Source organism: Oncorhynchus tshawytscha, linkage group LG34, assembly GCF_018296145.1.
Source record: "Oncorhynchus tshawytscha isolate Ot180627B linkage group LG34, Otsh_v2.0, whole genome shotgun sequence".
Taxonomy (NCBI): domain Eukaryota; kingdom Metazoa; phylum Chordata; class Actinopteri; order Salmoniformes; family Salmonidae; genus Oncorhynchus; species Oncorhynchus tshawytscha.
The window spans coordinates 8,464,688-8,484,456 of NC_056462.1; the positions used below are offsets into that span (position 1 = coordinate 8,464,688).

At 44.9% G+C, this 19,769-nt stretch overlaps 1 protein-coding gene across 1 annotated transcript; it reads left to right on the forward strand.

Annotated features, from left to right (window-relative positions):
• The first annotated feature begins 2,148 nt into the window (after positions 1-2,148).
• Positions 2,149-15,128, forward strand: LOC121841766 (transmembrane protein 132D-like). The gene is made up of 11 exons (XM_042311788.1): positions 2,149-2,199; positions 2,552-2,683; positions 2,886-3,095; positions 3,335-3,879; positions 4,236-4,388; positions 4,681-4,876; positions 5,208-5,351; positions 10,031-10,233; positions 11,779-11,998; positions 13,532-13,723; positions 14,034-15,128. The coding sequence occupies exons 1-11, from the start codon at positions 2,149-2,151 to the stop codon at positions 15,126-15,128; spliced, it is 3,141 nt and encodes a 1,046-aa protein (XP_042167722.1).
• Positions 15,129-19,769: the final 4,641 nt, after the last annotated feature.

Sequence of the window (19,769 nt, forward strand, 5' to 3'; positions counted from 1 at the left end):
GTAGCGGGGGAGTGAGAGAGAGTGGTGGGGAGAGAGAGAGAGTAGCGGGGGAGAGAGAGTGAGAGAGGTGGGGGAGAGAGAGAGAGAGAGAGAGAGAGAGGGGGAGAGAGAGGGAGAGGTGGGGGAGAGTGGCGGGGGGAGAGAGAGGGAGAGAGAGCGGGGAGAGAGAGAGAGCGGGGGAGAGAGAGAGAGAGAGTAGCGGGAGAGAGAGAGAGAGTGGCGGGGGAGAGAGAGAGAGAGAGTAGCGGGGGAGAGAGAGAGAGGTGGGGGAGAGTAGCGGGGGAGAGAGCGCGAGAGAATGGTGGTGTAGAGAGTGGCGGGGGGAGAGAGAGAGTGGTGAGGGAGATTGGGATTGGGGGAAAGCGAGGAGGATAGGAGAAGAGGTGGGGGGATAGGCACAGGGAGAAAGGTTTAGTGGGTTCACTTACAGATCTGTCATTTAATCAAACCATGATTATGAAAGGAAATACAGAGGGAGGGAGGGAGTTCATATAGGATAGTGAGAGGAAAATGCAGAGGGTTAACAAGGGATAGGTTGGATGTGTTGATGACAGAAGCATAGAGAGACAGATAGAGGGAGAGAAAGAGGCATATCCGTGTTCTGTAGCAAACCCCATCACCCTATTCCCTACATAGTGCACTACTTTTGACCAGAAAATAATTTTGGACACAATATGGAAGTGTTAATGTCACACAGAGAGAGAGAGAGAGAGAGAAAGAAAACATAAAAATATATAAAACAGTCTGGCCACTAGCTGGGGAAAAAAAAGAAAAGTTGAAAGGGATTTATTTACTTTAAGAGACTGACTGTGTAGAGGAGAGTGGTTTAAACCCCTGATGCACCGCATTTAGAATTAAGCCTCAAACTGATTCAACCATTAAACATGAGCGGCTTAATGCAGCAGATACATAGACCATCTGATGCTGAACAGAGTTGAAATCACTCCGAGACGAGAAGAGAGAGCGAGGGATGGATGGAGAGATAAAGACTGGGGGAAGGGGAGTGCTTAAGCTAAAAAAACATTTAAGGTGAATCAATCTTGCAGAGAAAGGGGGGAGTAGGTAAGAAAGAGGGGAGAGGAGGAAGGAGGGGGAGGGAGGGGGAGGGATGCGGTAGACGGAGAGAGGGCTTATTCACCGTTTCAAATGAATAAATCCGTATTGTGTGAATCTGGCACACACACAGAGAGAGAGAGAGGGAGCGAGGGAGGAAAAGAGAGAGCATCACCTCGACAAGACCTCAAGATCAAAGAGATCCACAACAAAAATAGAGGGAAAGAATTCTCAACTGCCAGAAAAGAGGAACAACAATAACTGAATACAAAAGTGTTTTCATGATCTAGAATCTCTCTGCATTGGACTTGGAATAAGCTTCTCTGCAGCTACAACCACCAGATACCAACCAAACTGAAGAAGACTTCACTTTAAAATGAACTTTGGAACAGTGACAGGAGCTGAAGCCCTGAACATGCAATAACAGAACGTGAAAGAGAAGTGAACGAACGTGGCATTGGAATAAAGAGAAACTCAGCCTGGACACAGGTGCAGAAGAGAAGAGAGAGAGAGAGGGAGAGAGAGAGAGAGAGAGAGAGAGAGAGAGAGAGAGAGAGAGAGAGAGAGAGAGAGAGAGAGGGAGAGAGAGAGACAGAGAGAGAGAGAGAGAGACAGAAGGGAGTGAAGAGAAAAAAGAGAAGAGAAGGAAAGCATCAGAGGGTATATTATTTCTGGGTCACCCCCCCGATGAGAGGACAACACCTGCCTGGTGACTTCTGTTGTTAGGCACAGCCAGGTGGGGACAATAACTACATAACGGAATTATGTCAAATATCACATGTCACGTTTCAGTTTTGATAGTCGTAATTATATGAGGCGCTGTCAGCGCGTATGTGGTTCATGTAGTAGTAGGACACTGGTGTCAACCACTAGAGCCTACCGTTTGATGAAGATATTGATGATGTAGGAGCTGCTGGTTTTATGGAAGACGTTTTTTTGGTGCGTGCTCAATGTAAGCCTCCTCCAGGATGCATTTTTTTTTTGCATGCGTGTGAACTTGAACCATCACAACGCCTCTCAACGCCTCAGAGCAGCAAGGGTGTTATGACACTTTTGGGGTTGTGTGGGTTTTTGGGATCCTTCAGGGGCGCAGTGATGGTTGAGCTCAGCTGCCCCAGTGCATTGTGGGGGAGAGAGGGTGTGAAGGTACTCACGCTCTATTCGCTCCTAGCAGTCGGTGAGTGAGGTTGTTTTTCTTACAAAAATATATTGCATTGATGTATGTTTTTTTACGAGTGTATACAAACCAAAAATGTAGTTGCTACCTTTTTCATGTGTTTAAAATAACTGATATTTGTGATTTACAATTGATGTGAAATTGATGTGAAATATACCAGAGAGAAGAGATACAAACATATCAATATTTCCCTCTCCTTTTCTGTCGATCTCTTTCTCTCATCCACCAGTACACACATCCCATGCCCAGCCTCCCCTCCCTCTCTCCCTCCCGGCCAAAATCGTTGTCCCCCCTCCCTGGCACTCTCTGCCCCTGTTGCAGGCTGATCTGGGCTCACTGTTCTCCAACTCCAGCCCCTTCGCCTTCTCCCAGTCCCTGCTCATGGTGCCTCCGGTTGGGGAAGCCTCCAAAGCGGGGGTCCGGGCTTCATTCGGGCCTTACTCTGTCAGCCAGGTAAATCAATTGGGATTGTGCTCATTGACAGTCAGCAGAATGCTGTAGATCTCTGCTTATACATTTTGAGAATTAGTTCCAAAGATTTTGTAGTATTCCTGTGTCCTAAGAAGTAGCAGGATAATATGTAACGCAGAGATTTTCCTCTAACCCTCTCTCTAACAGTGTAACCTGCTCTCGCTCTCCTTCTCTCACTCCTCAGCTGGTCTCTGGGCCCATCCTCCCCCTCTCCCCTCCTCTGTCTGCGTCTCTCCTCTCTAAACACGTGGAGCGAGAGAGGGATGAAGGAGGAAAGGAGAGGTACAGAGTGCGGGTGTTGTTCCATGTACGAGGGGACACCAGCAGGGGGAGCTGTATCACCCTCCACGCCTTCAAAGAGACCGAGGAGCAGAAGGCTTCGTGTGTCACACAGGTGTGTGCGTGTGTCCGGGCACACACTATATTCAGCCACCATCACCTGTGACCATTCAAAAGACTGAGACCGGACTAAACGTTTTCTTTGGAACTCTAGCGGGACTCTGAATGATGGATGTGTCGTGTTGTGTGTTTGTTACACTGGCCAACACACTGAAATGTTGTGTTCTATGTAAAGTATGACACCAAACGCTCACCAATCCCTCTCTTCATCCATTTCTCCTCTCTCCTTCCCAGCCTCCATTGGGTCTGTGTGTGGTGACCCTGGCCCTACCTAAGGACTGGTTTGAGGTGAACCAGACCAGCCAGCCCTACCTCGGCCCCAACCAGCGTGCCAGACACACACACCGACACCGCAGCCGTAATCGGGGACGGCGGCACGAGGGTGTTGTCGTCGGTGGAGCTGGTGGCATCCCCTTCCCAGGCGCCCTCAGATACAGCCCCACCCACACTGGAGACCGCATCCAGTTGTACTACTCATTGTTCGGCACAGCGTCCAACATCAAACTAGCACCCCCTAGGTGTGTGGAAGACAAATTACCACAGTCTCAGAGACAGTTGATTTATATAGGAGCTGTGACTCTGAGGGAGTACAATAAGGGGAAAGAGGCCAACAGGACTAAAGAGGAAATAGACTGTTGCAATGGACAGGAAGAGGAGGAGCTACGGTTGGATTCCAACGTGCTGATTCGCTATCGCAGGGGACCGGTCCGCACGGGACAGCCAATAGGGATTTCTGTGAACCTGAGGGCCAATTTCAGTGCAGAGTTTGTTGTTATCCGGTAAGTATTTTGTTACGTGATGCTCTGTGACGTAAGTGATAATCCAGCAATACAGCATGTAGTACATGTACATTGGGGCCGGCAGATTGCCTAGTGGTTAGAGAGGAGGGCCGGAGGGTTGCCACTTCGAATCCTGGGTCCGACGGGACAAATCTGTCAGGAAGTGAGCTGGCAACCGGAGGGTTGGTATCAAATCCTAGATGCCAGTCTGCCACTGTGCCCACGTAACACCCCACAACAACAGCTCCCCGGGCGCCTAGTGTGTCAGCCCCCCCTCCATTTTAGTCATTTCCCAGACGCCCTTATTCAGAGTGACAAACAGTAAGTCACGCTATATCTGTATGTATCTCTTCCAGACTGAAGGTGAAGAAAGGCCTTTTGTCTCTGGTTGCCCAGCGCTCTCTGAACTCTGACCTCTGGGTTGTGAACCTGGAGAAAACGCAGGGCTCCAAACATGACGTCATCTCCATCATCTGCCACAAACTGGCGGGACACATGGACAGTGACAGGTATTACTTCATCATATATATTACTGTACAATATTACTCAGGTACAATATTACCTCAGAGAAGGAACATATTCAATTTAACCGGTTTGTGACTTGACACATGATCAAAATGGCATGCATGTGATACCACATATGTGAGAGAATATTACTCTATTGAATATTCCAACACATGTGATTTATTTCCATCAAATGGCTTTGTTCTTATCCTCCCCACTCTTCTCCCTACTCTCGCTCTCTCTCCTCCCCACTCCTCCCCCCTTTCCCTCCGCTTTCTCCCGCCTCCTCTCCCTCAGTCCCGCTGCTCTGCAGCAGGCTGCCTGTCTGTCAGTGGACGGCTTGCGAAGGAGTTTCGGGATTGCCATGACTGTGTCGGCCAGCTGGTGGGTGGAGTACTCAGGCCGTAATAACCCTCCGACACCACGCGGCGGAGTAGTGAGCAGCTTCTCCTTCACTGACAGAGAGATAGCGGGCATCTCTCCCATAACTGAGGTAGGTAAGAACATTATTAAATCAGGGCCAGTTTCCCCCGGGGACACAGAATCGTCCATTGAACATGCCTCTTAGTCAGGAAAAATAACTGTGCATCTTAGTCCAGAACTCTTAGGAAGGGAAATTGGCCCACAGTGTATTTGCGTCTTCTTGTTGCATAATCTGTATGTACTATGCAGTAGAATAATGGATCATGCGATAGACACAATACATCTCCATACATCTACGGTCCCTTAGTGTTTCGGTGAAACTGTTTCTGCCTTTAAAAAGCTCTGTGTGTTTATTTCCGAAATAAGGCCAATAAACTGAACTTGTTGTCATCCACACACAGAGTGGCATGATCATCAACACGGCCATCTTGACCAGCGAGCCCGTGTCACTTCCTGTCATTGTGCTGGCAGTGGGGCATGATGGGAAGGTGTCTGATATCACCGCGGCGGTGAAGTGTCAGTCGTCCAACGATGATATCATCAAGGTAACCAGACACGACTGTACATACTGTATACGCACACACACACACACACACACACACACACACACACACACACACACACACACACACACACACACACACACACACACACACACACACACACACACACACACACACACACACACACACACACTCACACACAAAAGATGGCACAGCAGTGGAAAGCAGCTGTTTTAGGGGTTCCTGAACAATTCTGCTATTTTGTGAGTTTTTTTTATGCTGATATTAACCGCCATTATTTCCTATGACAAAAAACAGCTTCTGGGCAATAGAACAGCAATCACTAACCTCGATTTGAATGACAATTTCTACTTCCGCCAGTTGGCACCTCTGGACGTCGGTACCTCTGGACCAAGCCATAATCCCTGGGACTCAAAAGAGGAAGATAGAGGCAAACAAGAGAGGCAAACGAGCCGGCATCCTGATGAGACTGTGTTGGCGAGCAGATAAACCGCCTCTACCCTCTGTTCTATTGGCAAATGTAAAATCCCTGGAGAACCAACTGGATTAGCTCCGTTTGAGACTATCCTATCAACAGGACCTGAACGACTGTAATAAGATGGGTGTGTTTTCTTGTTAACAACAGCTAGTGCGCAATCTCTAATGTTAAGGAAATCGCGAGTTTTTGCTCGCCTGAGTTAGAATACCTCATGATAAGCTGCAGACCATACTATTTACCAGTGGTGTAAAGTACTTAAGTAAAAAATACTTGAAAGTACTACTTAAGTAGTTATTTTTGACAACTTTTACTTTTACTTCTACTTCATTACATTCCGGATAGCCAAAAGTACTCGTCACATTTTAAATGTTTAGCAGGACAGGAAAATATTCTAATTCACACACTTATCAAGAGAACATCCCTGGTCACCCCTACTGCCTCTGATCTGGCGGACTCACTAAACACATACTTCATTTGTAAATGATGTCTGAGTGTTGGAGCGTGCCCCTGGCTATCCACTAATGTAAAAAATATATGCTTTTACTTTTGATACTTGAGTAAAAGTCTAAAAGTATTTGGTTTAAAAAAAACTTAAGTATCAAGAGTAAATGTAATTGCTCAAATATACTTAAGTAGGATTTTACTAGATGACTTCCTCTTTTCATTTTCTATTAAGGTATCTTGACTTTCACTCAAGTATGACAAGTAGATACTTTTTCCACCACTGCTATTTACCAAGAGAGTTCACATCTATGTTTTTCCCTAGCTGTTTATCTACCACCACAAACCGATGCTGTCACTAAGTTCGTACTCAACGAGCTGTATAGGGCCATAAGGAAACAAGAAAATGCACATCCAGAGGCCGGCGCATACGAGATGCTGGTGCTCTTGTTCACCTTTACTCCTCACGCAGAAACGCATACAAGGCTCTCCCTTGCCCCCCTTTGGCAAATCTGACCATGACACTATGATCCTGATTCCTGTTTACAAGCAGAAACTCAAAGAGGAAGTACCAGTGACGCACTCATTACGGAAGTGGGACATTGACGCGGATGCTAAGCTACAGGACTTTTTTGCTAGCAGAGACTGGAATATGTTTTGGGATTCATTTGATAACATTGAGGAGTTTACAACATCAGTCACCGGCTTCATTAACAAGTGCATCGACGAATCGACGACATCATCCCCACAGTATCCATATGTACATATCCCAACCAGAAGCCATAGATTAGAGGAAATATCTGCTCTGAGATTAAAAAACTAGAGCTGCCGCTTTCAAGGAGCGGGACATTAATCCGGGCATTTATAAAAAAATCCTGCTATGATCTCCAACGAGCCATCAAACAGGCAAAGCGTCAATATAGGACTAAGATTGAATCCTACTACCCCGGCCCTAACGGTTGTTGTATGTGGCAGGGCTTGCAAACTATCACAGAAAACCCTGCAGAAAACCCTGCTGCGAGCTGCCCAGTGACGCAAGCCTACCGTACAAGCTAAATGCCTTCTATGCTCGCTTTCGAGACAAGCAACACTGAACCATGCAACACTGAAAGGCTGGTCATGGCTCACATCACCACCATCATCTCTGATACCCTAGACCCACTCCAACTCACATACCGCCCCAACAGATCCACAGATGACACAATCTCTTTTGCACTCCACACTGCCCTTTCCCACCTTTCCCACACTGCCCTTTCCCACCATCGACTACAGCTCAGCGTTCAACAACAAACTGCCCTCCAAGCTCATCACTAGGCTCAGGACCCTGGGACTGAAATGACTCCAACACCATCATTACATTTTCAGATGAAGATGAGACAACTTATAGGGAGATCAGCACAGTGCCAGGATAACAACTTTTCCCTCAACGTCAGCTAGACGAAGGAGCTGATCGTGGAATACAGGAAACGGAGGGCCAAGCACCCATCCACATCGACGGGGCTGTAGTGGAGCGGGTCAAGAGCTTCAAGTTCCTCGGTGTCCACATCATTAAGGAATTAACATGTTCCACGCACATCAACACAGTCATGAAGAAGGCACGACAACGCCTCTTCACCCTCAGGAGGCTGAAAAGATTTGGCACGGGGCCTCAGGTCCTCTAAAAGTTATATAGCCGCACCATTGAGAGTATCTTGACTGGCTGCATCAGCGTTTTATAAGGCAACTGCTTGGTATCCGACTGCAAAGCTCTACAGAGGGTAATGCATACAGCCCAGTACATCACTGGGGCCGAGCTTCCTGCCACCCAGAACCTCTGTACCAGGCGGTGTCAAAGGAAGGCCTCAGAAATTGTCAAAGACTCCAGCCACCCAAGTCATAGACTGTTCTCTCTGCTACTGCACGGCAGGCGGTACCGATGAACCAAGTAGGGAACCAACAGGACCCTTTACAGCTTCTACCCCAACCAAAAAGACTGCTAAATAGTTAACCAAATAGCAACCCGGACTATCTGCATTGACCCCACTTTTGCACTAACTCTTTTGACTCATCACATATGTGGCTGCTAATGTTTATTATCTATCCTTTTGCCTAGTCACTTTACCCCTACCTACATGTACATATCTACCTCAATTACGACTGGGTACTGGTAACCTGTGTATTTAGCCAAGTTATCGTTAATCATTAGCTGTGTTCCCCATACTAACTGTGTTCCCCATACCCATACTAACATACTGTATACTACATACATAATGAGTATATACTACATAGTGTAACGACCCTGAGTTTATATGCGCGTAAATCGACTCTGCCGCACGAGCATGCTTTTGCGGCAGTCGATAGCTCGCTGGACTTCGGGCTAGAACGAGACCTGCTCCCTGCTTGTTTCATTACAATACTGTTAGTTCGTGTTCGTATACTGTAAACGAACAGTATGCTTTCAGTTGAGCGTACTAGCGCTTCTCATGTCTACCGGAAGTTGATGCTGTTGCTATGCAACCGCTTGCTAGCATAACAAATGACTAGTTAGACATTTTACGACTTTGGGTGTGATCTTAAATTCAATCCGGAATGTCAGAATGCACTCTTAAATTCGGAGCGTAGTCAGATTGTCCGTTTGTAAATTCAGAGCGTGTCGCTCTCGGAGCGTTCAGAGCGCACCCTGGACGTTCAGGATGAGGAGTAGGGTTGATTTGAGCGTTCTGACCTTACGGCGGCTGTCAAGCACCCAAGCTAACGTTGGCTGGCTTGCTAGCTGTTTCCAGACACAAATGAGACCACTCTGGCCATTTTACTCGCCCTAGCAGAGCTGGTTATCCAGAGCGTTGGTGGCTGTAACTGTGCTGCTGGCAACAATTTAAATTACGCTTTTTTTGCCGCCATTTACTGACACCGGCCATATTCAACTGGTGTTGAGCGTTGGTAAATTCAATATTCTGCGCTCTGGTACACTCGATATCTATTATCGGAGTAATGTTAGATAGCCAGAACACATTTACGAAAGCACCCGAATGTCCATTAAGAACGCACAACGACTATACCATTTAGCTAAACTAAGAATTACGGGAATAATCAAGTAAAAAAACATTGGGTAGTGAGGTAGATAGCCTATAGTTAATATACTGGCAATTTTGAAGTATACGTAGCCAACTAACGTTAGCGTATTATTACAGCAGTCTGTCCCTATGTGGTTCGTAAGGACAGCGTAGGTTAAAAAAAATGGTCAGCCAATTTAACGTGTAAGGTAACTTATTTGAAAATAAATTACTTTATTACATTTTCTTAACATTTGTCATAATTAATCAAAACAAGGAATTTGAATCCGCTCTCGTTATACTTTGACTGCAAATTTTCTGCCATTTTCTTAAAATCTGGAAACCACATCCACTTCTTGAAGAATTGCATTATGAGGCCTAAAGTACGGAAATAGTATCTATACTTCATATTTTGGCAAATTTAGTACAACATCCAGCAACGTTTGGCATAATAACTATATCCAGACTATGAACAGTAAGCATACGATATACTCAATACACGTCAGAAATAGAACGGTTGGTATGATTATTTCAAACAGTTGTGTATTGTATGCTTGTGTATTTATTCCTCTAGTTATTACTTTTATATTTTTCTCTGCATTGTTGGGAAGGGCCCGTACGTAAGCGTTTTACTGTTAGTGTACACCTGTTGTTTTACTAAGCATGTGACAAATAAAATGTTATTTGTTTGGATTGATTTGACACACAATCCTCCACTCCCTTTATCATCCTCTGATTTGATTCAACAGGTGTCAAGCGATTGCTCAACCCTCTTCGTCGACGGAAGTGAATCAGGGGTGGGCAGCACCTGCGTAGGGGTGGAGTTTCTCCTGGGCACGCTCAGTGGTTCCCTATGTTTGTCGGTGTGGGCTCCTGTCGTCCCGCTGCGCGTCTCATTGTCCGATAACGAGCTGAGCGCCATCGATGGCTGGAACCACTACACGGAGAACGGGTGAGTCCCTGTGCGTGCGTCGAGAGAAAGATGAAGACACACTGAGCAGGAATGACATGAAGCAGGATTAGACATGGCCATGTCATTAACGTCAAGATTCCTAAAGCAGTTGATAGAATGATGGGGAATGGAACAGTTACAACTTCCATTTGTATGTGTTTTTATTTAAACTTTATTTATCTAGGCAAGTCAATTAAAGAACAAATAATTTTTTACAATGATGGCCTGGCAATCTGTTCCCAGTTCACCTCCTGGTCTCCTTTTAGCATAATGTCCTTTCCTATTCCATCTTTATCTGTCTCAAGACAGAGCAGGAGGTTGAAACACCGAACCAGGAATGCCCAGTGGTGGAAAAAGTACTCAATTTTCATACTTGAGTAAAAGTAGAGATACCTTAATAGAAAATGACAAGTGTAAAAGTCTAAAAGTATTTGCTTTTAAATATACTTAAGTATCAAACTAAATGTAATTGCTAAAATATATCAAAAGTGAAAGCACAAATAATAAAGAATTCCTTATATTAAGTAAACCAGACAGCACAATTGTATTTTTTTATTTACACATAGCCAGGGTCACACCAACACTCAGACATCATTTGAAAACAACGCATTTGTGTTTAGTGAGTCCGCCAGGTCAGAGGCAGTAGGGATGACCAGGTATGTTCTCTTGATAAGTGTGCGAATTGGACCATTTTCTGTCCTGCTAAGCATTCGAAATGTAACAAGTACTTTTGCGTGTCAGGGAAAATGTATGGAGTAAAAAGTACAGCGTTTTCTTTAGGAATGTAGTGAAATAAAAGTAGTCCAAAATATAAATAGTAAAGAAAAGTACAGATACCCCAAAAAATGACATAAGTAGTACTTTAAAGTATTTTTACTTAAGTACTTTACATCACTGGGAATGTCTGGTAGAACATGTATAGGGCTGTGTCCCACTTGGCACGCTATTCCCTATATAGTGCACTACTTTTGACCAGAGCCATATGTACCCTTGTCAAAAGTAGCGCACTATATAGGGATTAAGGTGCGATTTGACACAAACGCAAGGTCTACTGCCAAAAAGCGTCATTCAAACATACAGGCAAACAGCTGGTAGAAGAGACTACTAATTCCCTAACCCAGTGCCTTAAAATAGGCTCTCTGCATTATCCAGCTCTTATTCCTAGATGGCACATACTCAAAAACTCAAACACAAACATTATGACTTGGCGTCAATTCCATTTAAATTCCAGTCAATTCAGAAAGTACACAAATTCCAATTCCAATTATCTTTGATGATTTTCATGAGGAAAAATGGGAATTTGAATTGGAGTTTGTTTTACTTTTTGAATTGACTGGAATTTAAATGGAATTTACCCCAACCTTGAACATATTTAAGCTTATGTCTCCATTTCTGGTTTTGCCCAGCTTCTATGCCACATTCAGATGTGTAATAAAATCTCTCTCTCCTCCTCCATCCATCCTTCTCTCTCTACCCCCCACCCCCTCTCTCATACCCCCATCTCATACCTCTTTTCCTCCCTCCCTTTCTTTCCCTGCTCCCCAGCTGTTCTCCAGTGTATCAGAGGTCCACGGTTCAGGTTCTGACCCAGTTCAGTGCTCAGGGGGGCCAGGGGCAGCTGACCTACTTGCTGGGCTCCTCTGATTGGTTTGTGGATGCCACAGAGTTGGTCCGTAATTGGCTGAGGGTAGAGAATCCACGCGTGGCGGTCCTCGACAAGCAGAGCAATCTGATTGGTCTACACCCGGGGAAAACTTCAGTTCGTGTGAGTACCATAAACTCAGCAAAAAAAGAAACGTCCTCTCACTGTCAACTTTGTTTTTTGTTTTGTTTTACCCCCTAACTTCGTGGTATCCAACTGTTAGTAGTTACTATCTTGTCTCATCGCTACAACTCCCGTACGGGCTCGGGAGAGAAGAAGGTCGAAAGCCATGTGGCCCTAGCAATCACCCTCCGATCCAACAGGTCCCAGACGTGCTCAATGGGATTGAGATCCGGGCTCTTCGCTGGACATGGCAGAACACTGACATTCCTGTCTAGCATGAAATCACTCACAGAACGAGCAGTATGGCTGTGGCATTGTCATGCTGGAGAATCATGTCAGGATGAGCCCGCAGGAAGGGTACCACATGAGGGAGGAGGATGTCTTCCCTGTAACGCACAGCGTTGAGATTGCCTGCAATGACAACAAGCTCAGTCCGATGATGCTGTGACACACCGCCCCAGACCATGACGGACCCTCCATCTCCAAATAGATCCCGCTCCAGAGTACAGGCCTCGGTGGAACGCTCATTCCTTCGAAGATAAACGCAAATCCGACCATCACCCCTGGTGAGTCAAAACCGTGACTCGTCAGTAAAGAGCACTTTTTGCCAGTCCTGTCTGGTCCAGCGACAGTGGGTTTGTGCCCATAGGCGATGTTGTTGCCGGTGATGTCTGGTGAGGACCTGCCTTTACAACAAGCCTACAAGCCCTCAGTCCAACCTCTCTCAGCCTATTGCGGACAGCCTGAGCACTGATGGAGGGATTGTGCGTTCCTGGTGTAACTTGGGCAGTTGTTGTTGCCATCCTCTACCTGTCCGTCAGGTTTGATGTTCGGATGTACTGATCCTGTGCAGGTGTTGTTACACGTGGTCTGCCACTGCGAGGACGATCAGCTGTCCGTCCTGTCTCCCTGTAGCGCTGTCTTAGGCATCTCACAGTACGGACATTGCAATTTATTGCCCTGGCCACATCTGCAGTCCTCATGCCTCCTTGCAGCATGCCTAAGGCATGTTCACGCATATAAGCAGGGACTCTGGGCATCTTTCTTTTGGTGTTTTTCAGAGTCACTAGAAAGGCCTCTTTAGTGTCCTAAGTTTTCATAACTGTGACCTTAATTGCCTACCGTCTGTAAGCTGTTAGTGTCTTAACGACCGTTCCACAGGTGCATATTCATTAATTGTTTATGGTTCATTGAACAAGCTTGGGAAACAGTGTTTAAACCCTTTACAATGAAGATCTTTGAAGTTATTTGGATTTTTACAAATTATCTTTGAAAGACATGGTCCTGAAAAAGGGACGTTTCTTTTTTTGCTGAGTTTATAATACGAACAAGTAATATGATGTTGTATTTTGAATAGCATGGTGAATTTTAGTTGAGGGATGGTCATTACCAAAGTTGAGATCTGACCAAATGGGAGTAGATCACATGAGACTAGGAGTAAGATTTCCAATATATTTATTACCTATGGAAAGTAAACTTGAACAAGATACAAACAGCAAGTACCTTTATTGACACCCCTCTCTTGTCTCTCAGGTCATATCAAGCCAATGGGACGGTGTGCTGGGTAGCTGTGATGTCACTGTGATCTCTGAACCCGTGAACCCTGGTGACCTCTCAGTGCAGGTTGTGGGAGGACTCGGTATGTCAATCAAAGCAAGCCCTGCCCACCCTGCTGTTGTCACAGCAACAGTGACCGCATACAATATTCTCTACAACCATGGGCAGGTGAGTTTTGTGTTTTTCTTGACCCACTAACTTCACTAAAACGTTTTAGTTTTACATAACAGTAACTTCAGTGGGACGTTTTTTATATTCAGTGGTAGGACATTTGTGCTTCAGTATAGCATGACACTGAACATTTCTCTTTCTCTCTCTCACCCTCTCGCTCTGCTTCTCTCTCTCTCTCCCTCCCACGATCCTTCTCTCTCCCTTGCCCTTCTCTCTCCCCTCTTGCTGCTTCTCTCTCGCTCTCTCTCTCCCTCCCCCTTCTCTCTCTCCATTGTCCTTCTATCTCCCCCCTCTCTCTCTCCACCAGGAAGCGTCCATCAGTGTCTGGCTCCAGTTCAGTGATGATAGCGCCACTTTGCTCTCCGCCTTCAGCCGTGGTACCTTCGCCCTGCGCGTCTCCTCATTGGCAGAGACCGTGGTCACCGTGACGCCCGGCCCGTCTTTGCGCGTCGTAGCCCAGGGCGAAGGGGGCGGGCCTTTACTGAAAGCAGAACTCCTGGTCACCACCTGCAAGCCAATGGCGAACTCCGTCGACGGGGACCTGGCCAATCCGAAGGAAGGAAGCGGGACCAGGAGGCTGGCTAAAGGATCTGGTTGGATCAGGGTGAACCTGGACTCTGACCTTCGTCCAATGGGGAGCGAGGAGGCGAACTTGGAGCTGCTCAACATTTCGGACATGTTGATGGAGTCATCTGACAGGGATGTTCAGTACAGCAACTTCCCGGACAATGACATCATCATAGGGAACGTCACTGCCGTCAGCGGCGACGACTACTACGACAAGGCCGGCGATGGGATGATCGCCAGGAACGACCTGGAGAGAGCGGTGTTGACCCCGAATCACGAAGAGAGCGTGGTGTACTTCTCTCCCGGGGTGGAGCGAGAGAGGGAGGAGAAACTGGAGGATAAAGAGATGGAGGTGGGTTTCGGGGCAGTTCTCTCCCTCCTCTGCCTCGCCGCACTCCTCTTCCTGGTGAATTGTCTGCCCTGTGCTTTGAGGGAGAGGAGGAAGAGGAAGGACATGAACGAGGAGGGGGTGGAGGGAGTGGTGGAGGAAGAGTGGGAGGAAGGAGAAGAGGAGGCGAAGGAGGAGGACGAGGCAAAGGAGGTTGCAGAAAAGAACGAGAAAATAACATCATACCCCAGGGTAATATCACTTCATGAGACTACTACAGACGAGAACGAGAAAATAACATCATACCCCAGGGTAATATCACTTCATGAGACTACTACAGACGAGAACGAGAAAATAACATCATACCCCAGGGTAATATCACTTCATGAGACTACTACAGAAGAGAACGAGAAAATAACATCATACCCCAGGATAATATCACTTCATGAGACTACTACAGACGAGAACGAAAATAACATCATACCCCAGGATAATATCACTTCATGAGACTACTACAGACGAGAACGAGAAAATAACATCATACCCCAGGATAATATCACTTCATGAGACTACTACAGACGAGAACGAGAAAATAACATCATACCCCAGGGTAATATCACTTCATGAGACTACTACAGACGAGAACGAGAAAATAACATCATACCCCAGGATAATATCACTTCATGAGACTACTACAGACGAGAACGAGAAAATAACATCATACCCCAGGATAATATCACTTCATGAGACTACTACAGAAGAGAACTAACATCATACCCCAGGGTAATATCACTTCATGAGACTACTACAGAAGAGAACGAGAAAATAACATCATACCCCAGGGTAATATCACTTCATGAGACTACTACAGACGAGAACGAGAAAATAACATCATACCCCAGGGTAATATCACTTCATGAGACTACTACAGACGAGAACGAGAAAATAACATCATACCCCAGGATAATATCACTTCATGAGACTACTACAGACGAGAACGAGAAAATAACATCATACCCCAGGATAATATCACTTCATGAGACTACTACAGACGAGAACGAGAAAATAACATCATACCCCAGGATAATATCACTTCATGAGACTACTACAGACGAGAACGAGAAAATAACATCATACCCCAGGGTAATATCACTTCATGAGACTACTACAGACGAGAACGAGAAAATAACATCATACCCCAGGGTAATATCACTTCATGAGACTACTACAGACGAGAACGAGAAAATAACATCATACCCCAGGATAATATCACTTCATGAGACTACTACAGACGAGAACGAGAAAATAACATCATACCCCAGGGTAATATCACTTCATGAGACTACTACAGACGAGAACGAGAAAATAACATCATACCCCAGGGTAATATCACTTCATGAGACTACTACAGACGAGAACGAGAAAATAACATCATACCCCAGGATAATATCACTTCATGAGACTACTACAGACGAGAACGAGGGGCAGTCAGATCAAAGCATGGACCATTAAGGCTGCATCCGAATAGGCACCCTAATCCCTTTTAAGAGTCCTGGTCAAAAGTAGTGTACTATGTAGGGAATACGGTGCCCTTTTATTCAGGAGAGAAAGGTTGTTGATAAAAATCAACATTCTTAGGACAATTGACTATATATTCCTGTCACTGTGTCACCAACAATGTTTCTTCATGTCTTACAAGGTCGTCTTCGTATAGGCGAGTCTTTTTCTCAGTTGTTTCTTTCTGAATGTTTGTCTATCACACATATACACTAACTATCCATCAAATATGTGTGCAGAAACGATGCACGTACACGACTGTACATATCTGTCATATTTCTTCTTTTGGTATTATTTCACATTCATCCATGTACAATTTGCCGTCATATCTTTTCGATTTAGGACTCAATGCAATCCGTATCCGCTGAAGTTTAAAGGCAATGTTCCCACGTTCGCAGAGGCTGAATTCACTCACGGTAAACGCTGAACTTCGGTGATATGGATTGAAACAAGCCCTTAGGCCTATTGACGGAATAGTATAGGGGTTGAAGAATTCTGGTAATTTTCCCATAATTCCCTGCCGGGATGACTCCAAGTTGGACGATTCCCACATGGTTATTCCCTCTTGATTCCAGAGATTCTCCAACTGGGGATTTTTGTAAGAACTGTGAATTTAGGGCAAGTTACTGTAATTTGCAACCCTAGTCCTGCACATTCTAGTTTTCTGGTTGTTCTGGTTGATCTCCTAATCAACCAAGCGGAAAACCCACTTGTAAATAGACATTATAGAATAACTCATGTGAAACACGTTATTATCCTGCTTGGCAAAGGTTGTCAATGAATTTAAAATGATTTCCTAACTATTTAAATATTTCTTTTTGTATTTGATTTAGTGATAATTAGGAAAAAGTTTGATTACTTGATCAACTTAAATTAGACCAGATCATTTTTTTTTTTTTATCAGTCAATCTGTCCAGAGTTTGTGTTTGTATACTGATGTGATTGTGCCTAGAGATATTTTGTCTGATCTGACCAGACCTCCATCTCTGTGGCTGGAGGAGAGCGGTCTGGCCCATATGGCTGGCCAAGAGCTGTCATGTATCCAGCTACATCCAATTGATGCTGAATGACACAGAGCACTCGGTTTCCTGGCAGTGTTCTCCAGCTAGTTCGACCCCATGCCTGTTGTCTGCCTCAAGCTTCAGTCTCCAGGTGTTTCTTGGACTATGGTCCTGACCAGTAGAGGTCACAAACAGTGCTATTTCCCACTCCCATGTTGCCACCTAGTGTGAATTAAGGAGTGGCTTAAATGTAAGGCTTTCACCTCATATGCGTGGAGTTGTAGGTTGGATCCCAGGTAGAGCCTGTGGTTGTGTTAACACTCATGATTGATGGACTGTGACAACTAATGAGGGTTTCATATTTGAGGTTCCCCTTCCTGTGAACACCAGGGGTGATGGGGGGGGACTTCTGGAAAGAGTAGAAACTTAAGACACTTTTTTTTTATTTGTATTTTTTTTTAAATACTACTTTTTCCTTGGGTTTCCCTTCATAACTGCTGCTGGGGACTGTTCTGGAACCACAGGATTTAACCGCCCCGCTTATTGCCTGCTTTCAGCCGACGCACCAATTCCCAATCTCTTTTGTTTTAGCACCCCCCCTCCCCACTTTCCTCAGGCGGCCAGCGCCCCCACTCTGAACCCACTCCATGCCGGCATCCTATCAGTGTTGGGAAAAGTACTAAATTGTCATACTTGAGTAAAAGTAAAGATACCTTAATAGAAAATGACTCAAGTAAAAGGCACCCAGTAAATTACTACTTGAGTAAAAGTATTTGGTTTTTAAATATTCTTAAGTGCCAAAACTATCAATGAGATCAAATTCCTTATTAAATGTTGTGGAAATTCAACACAGGGACACTCGAAGTCAATATTAAATAAATCACTCTTTAAGTGTCAGCAAGCTGGAGAGGTCACAGTCAAACTTATATGCACATTAAAATCGAATTAGTAACTGATCCAAGCACAGGCAGGGACCAAGCATTATTTCTGACAAAAATATGAACATTTTCAAGGCTGTCCCTCCAGACTATACATTTCCTTCACATAAGCAAACCAGATGGCATACATTTTTATTTATGGCTAGCCAGGGGCACACTCCAACACTCATACGCCATTTACAAATAAAGCATTTGTGTTGAGTGAGTCTGCCAGATCAGAGGCAGTAGGGATGACCAGGGATGTTCTCTTGATAAGTGTGTGAATTGGACCATTTTCCTGTCCTGCTAAGCGTTCAAAATGTAACGAGTACTTTTGGGTGTCAGGGAAAATGTATAGAGTAAAAAAGTACATCATTTTCTTTAGGAACGTAAATAGTGAAAGTACAGATACTCAACAACAACAAAAAAACACTAAAGTATTTTGACTTAAGTACTTTACACCGCAGCATACTACCTCATTAGTTGCTTGGTGGGAGGCACCAGAAGGACCCTTTAAGCCACTCCAGAGCTCTAATATCAAGTGTTTGACCCTATTCAGACTTGCCAGTCTTAACTTTGCATGAGTGAGGCTTTGAAACCCCATTGTCAGTTTGGAACATGTATCATATTTTTGTTGAGTGTATTCATTTATCTAGGTGTATTACACTAGTGTTTAAGATGTGAATGCAGTAGTTTGAAACCGCACATTCCTGTAGCCACTAAAGAAATATGATGGTCAATTTGCCATGGGCTTGATGTGACTGACTGCTCAGGGATTGAGTTCACCACACCAGTCTGGCAAAAGCTCATGTCATAACAGTACGTGATCAAAATCATAGATCAGAGTTATATTTTTCTTATAAAACTCACTGGAAATGTTGGGAGCTTGCAGATTGTGATTCTGGACAGGACATCTCTTTGAAACAATTCAGTACAAGTCTATAGCCTGTACCCACATGTTAGGTAGGCTGTATGCCTACAGTAGCCTTTAGGCCAGGATCCCCCAACTGGTGCCCTAAACTATTGCCCGTGCATGGTTTTATTTGGCTCCCCAAGTTTTCTGGGCAAAAAGAGATTTTCATTTTGGAAATCTGTTCCCAAGTATTCCCACCCATAATAGAGATGTGATCGTATACAAAATGTAAGCAATGTTGGAAATTATTATGTTTTAGTTTTGGGCTTCTTGCGGTCAATTTGCAGTCTAGGAATGGTATGGAATGTTTTTCTTCCCGCGGCTGAATGTAGTTGATGATCCTGCTTTAGACCCCCGACCTCCCTTAATAAAAAGTTAACCATGAAGCACTGCATTTATTGATATAGTGATATAGTACGACATGCTGAGTCACATCCAATAACTACTGTGAAGCAGCTTTTATTTGCAAAGAAGAAGGACGATACGTGTTACATTAACTAGATTGGACAAAATAATACAATTAAAATTAAAATGGTGGCGTCATTTTGTACCTTGTAAATTGCTCCCTTTAGATTAGTGATGTCTGGACTATAGAGTCCTTCACTCATTAGATGAACTACGTGCAGGTGGTTGTGACCGGAGGTTGCTTCAGAAATAATTGCCCACAAAATATTCAAGTATGAGCACGGAGTTGAGCAGGCGACCAAAATCTAACAACGCAGATCATAAAACGACCCCATTAATTACAGCGCGATTCTGC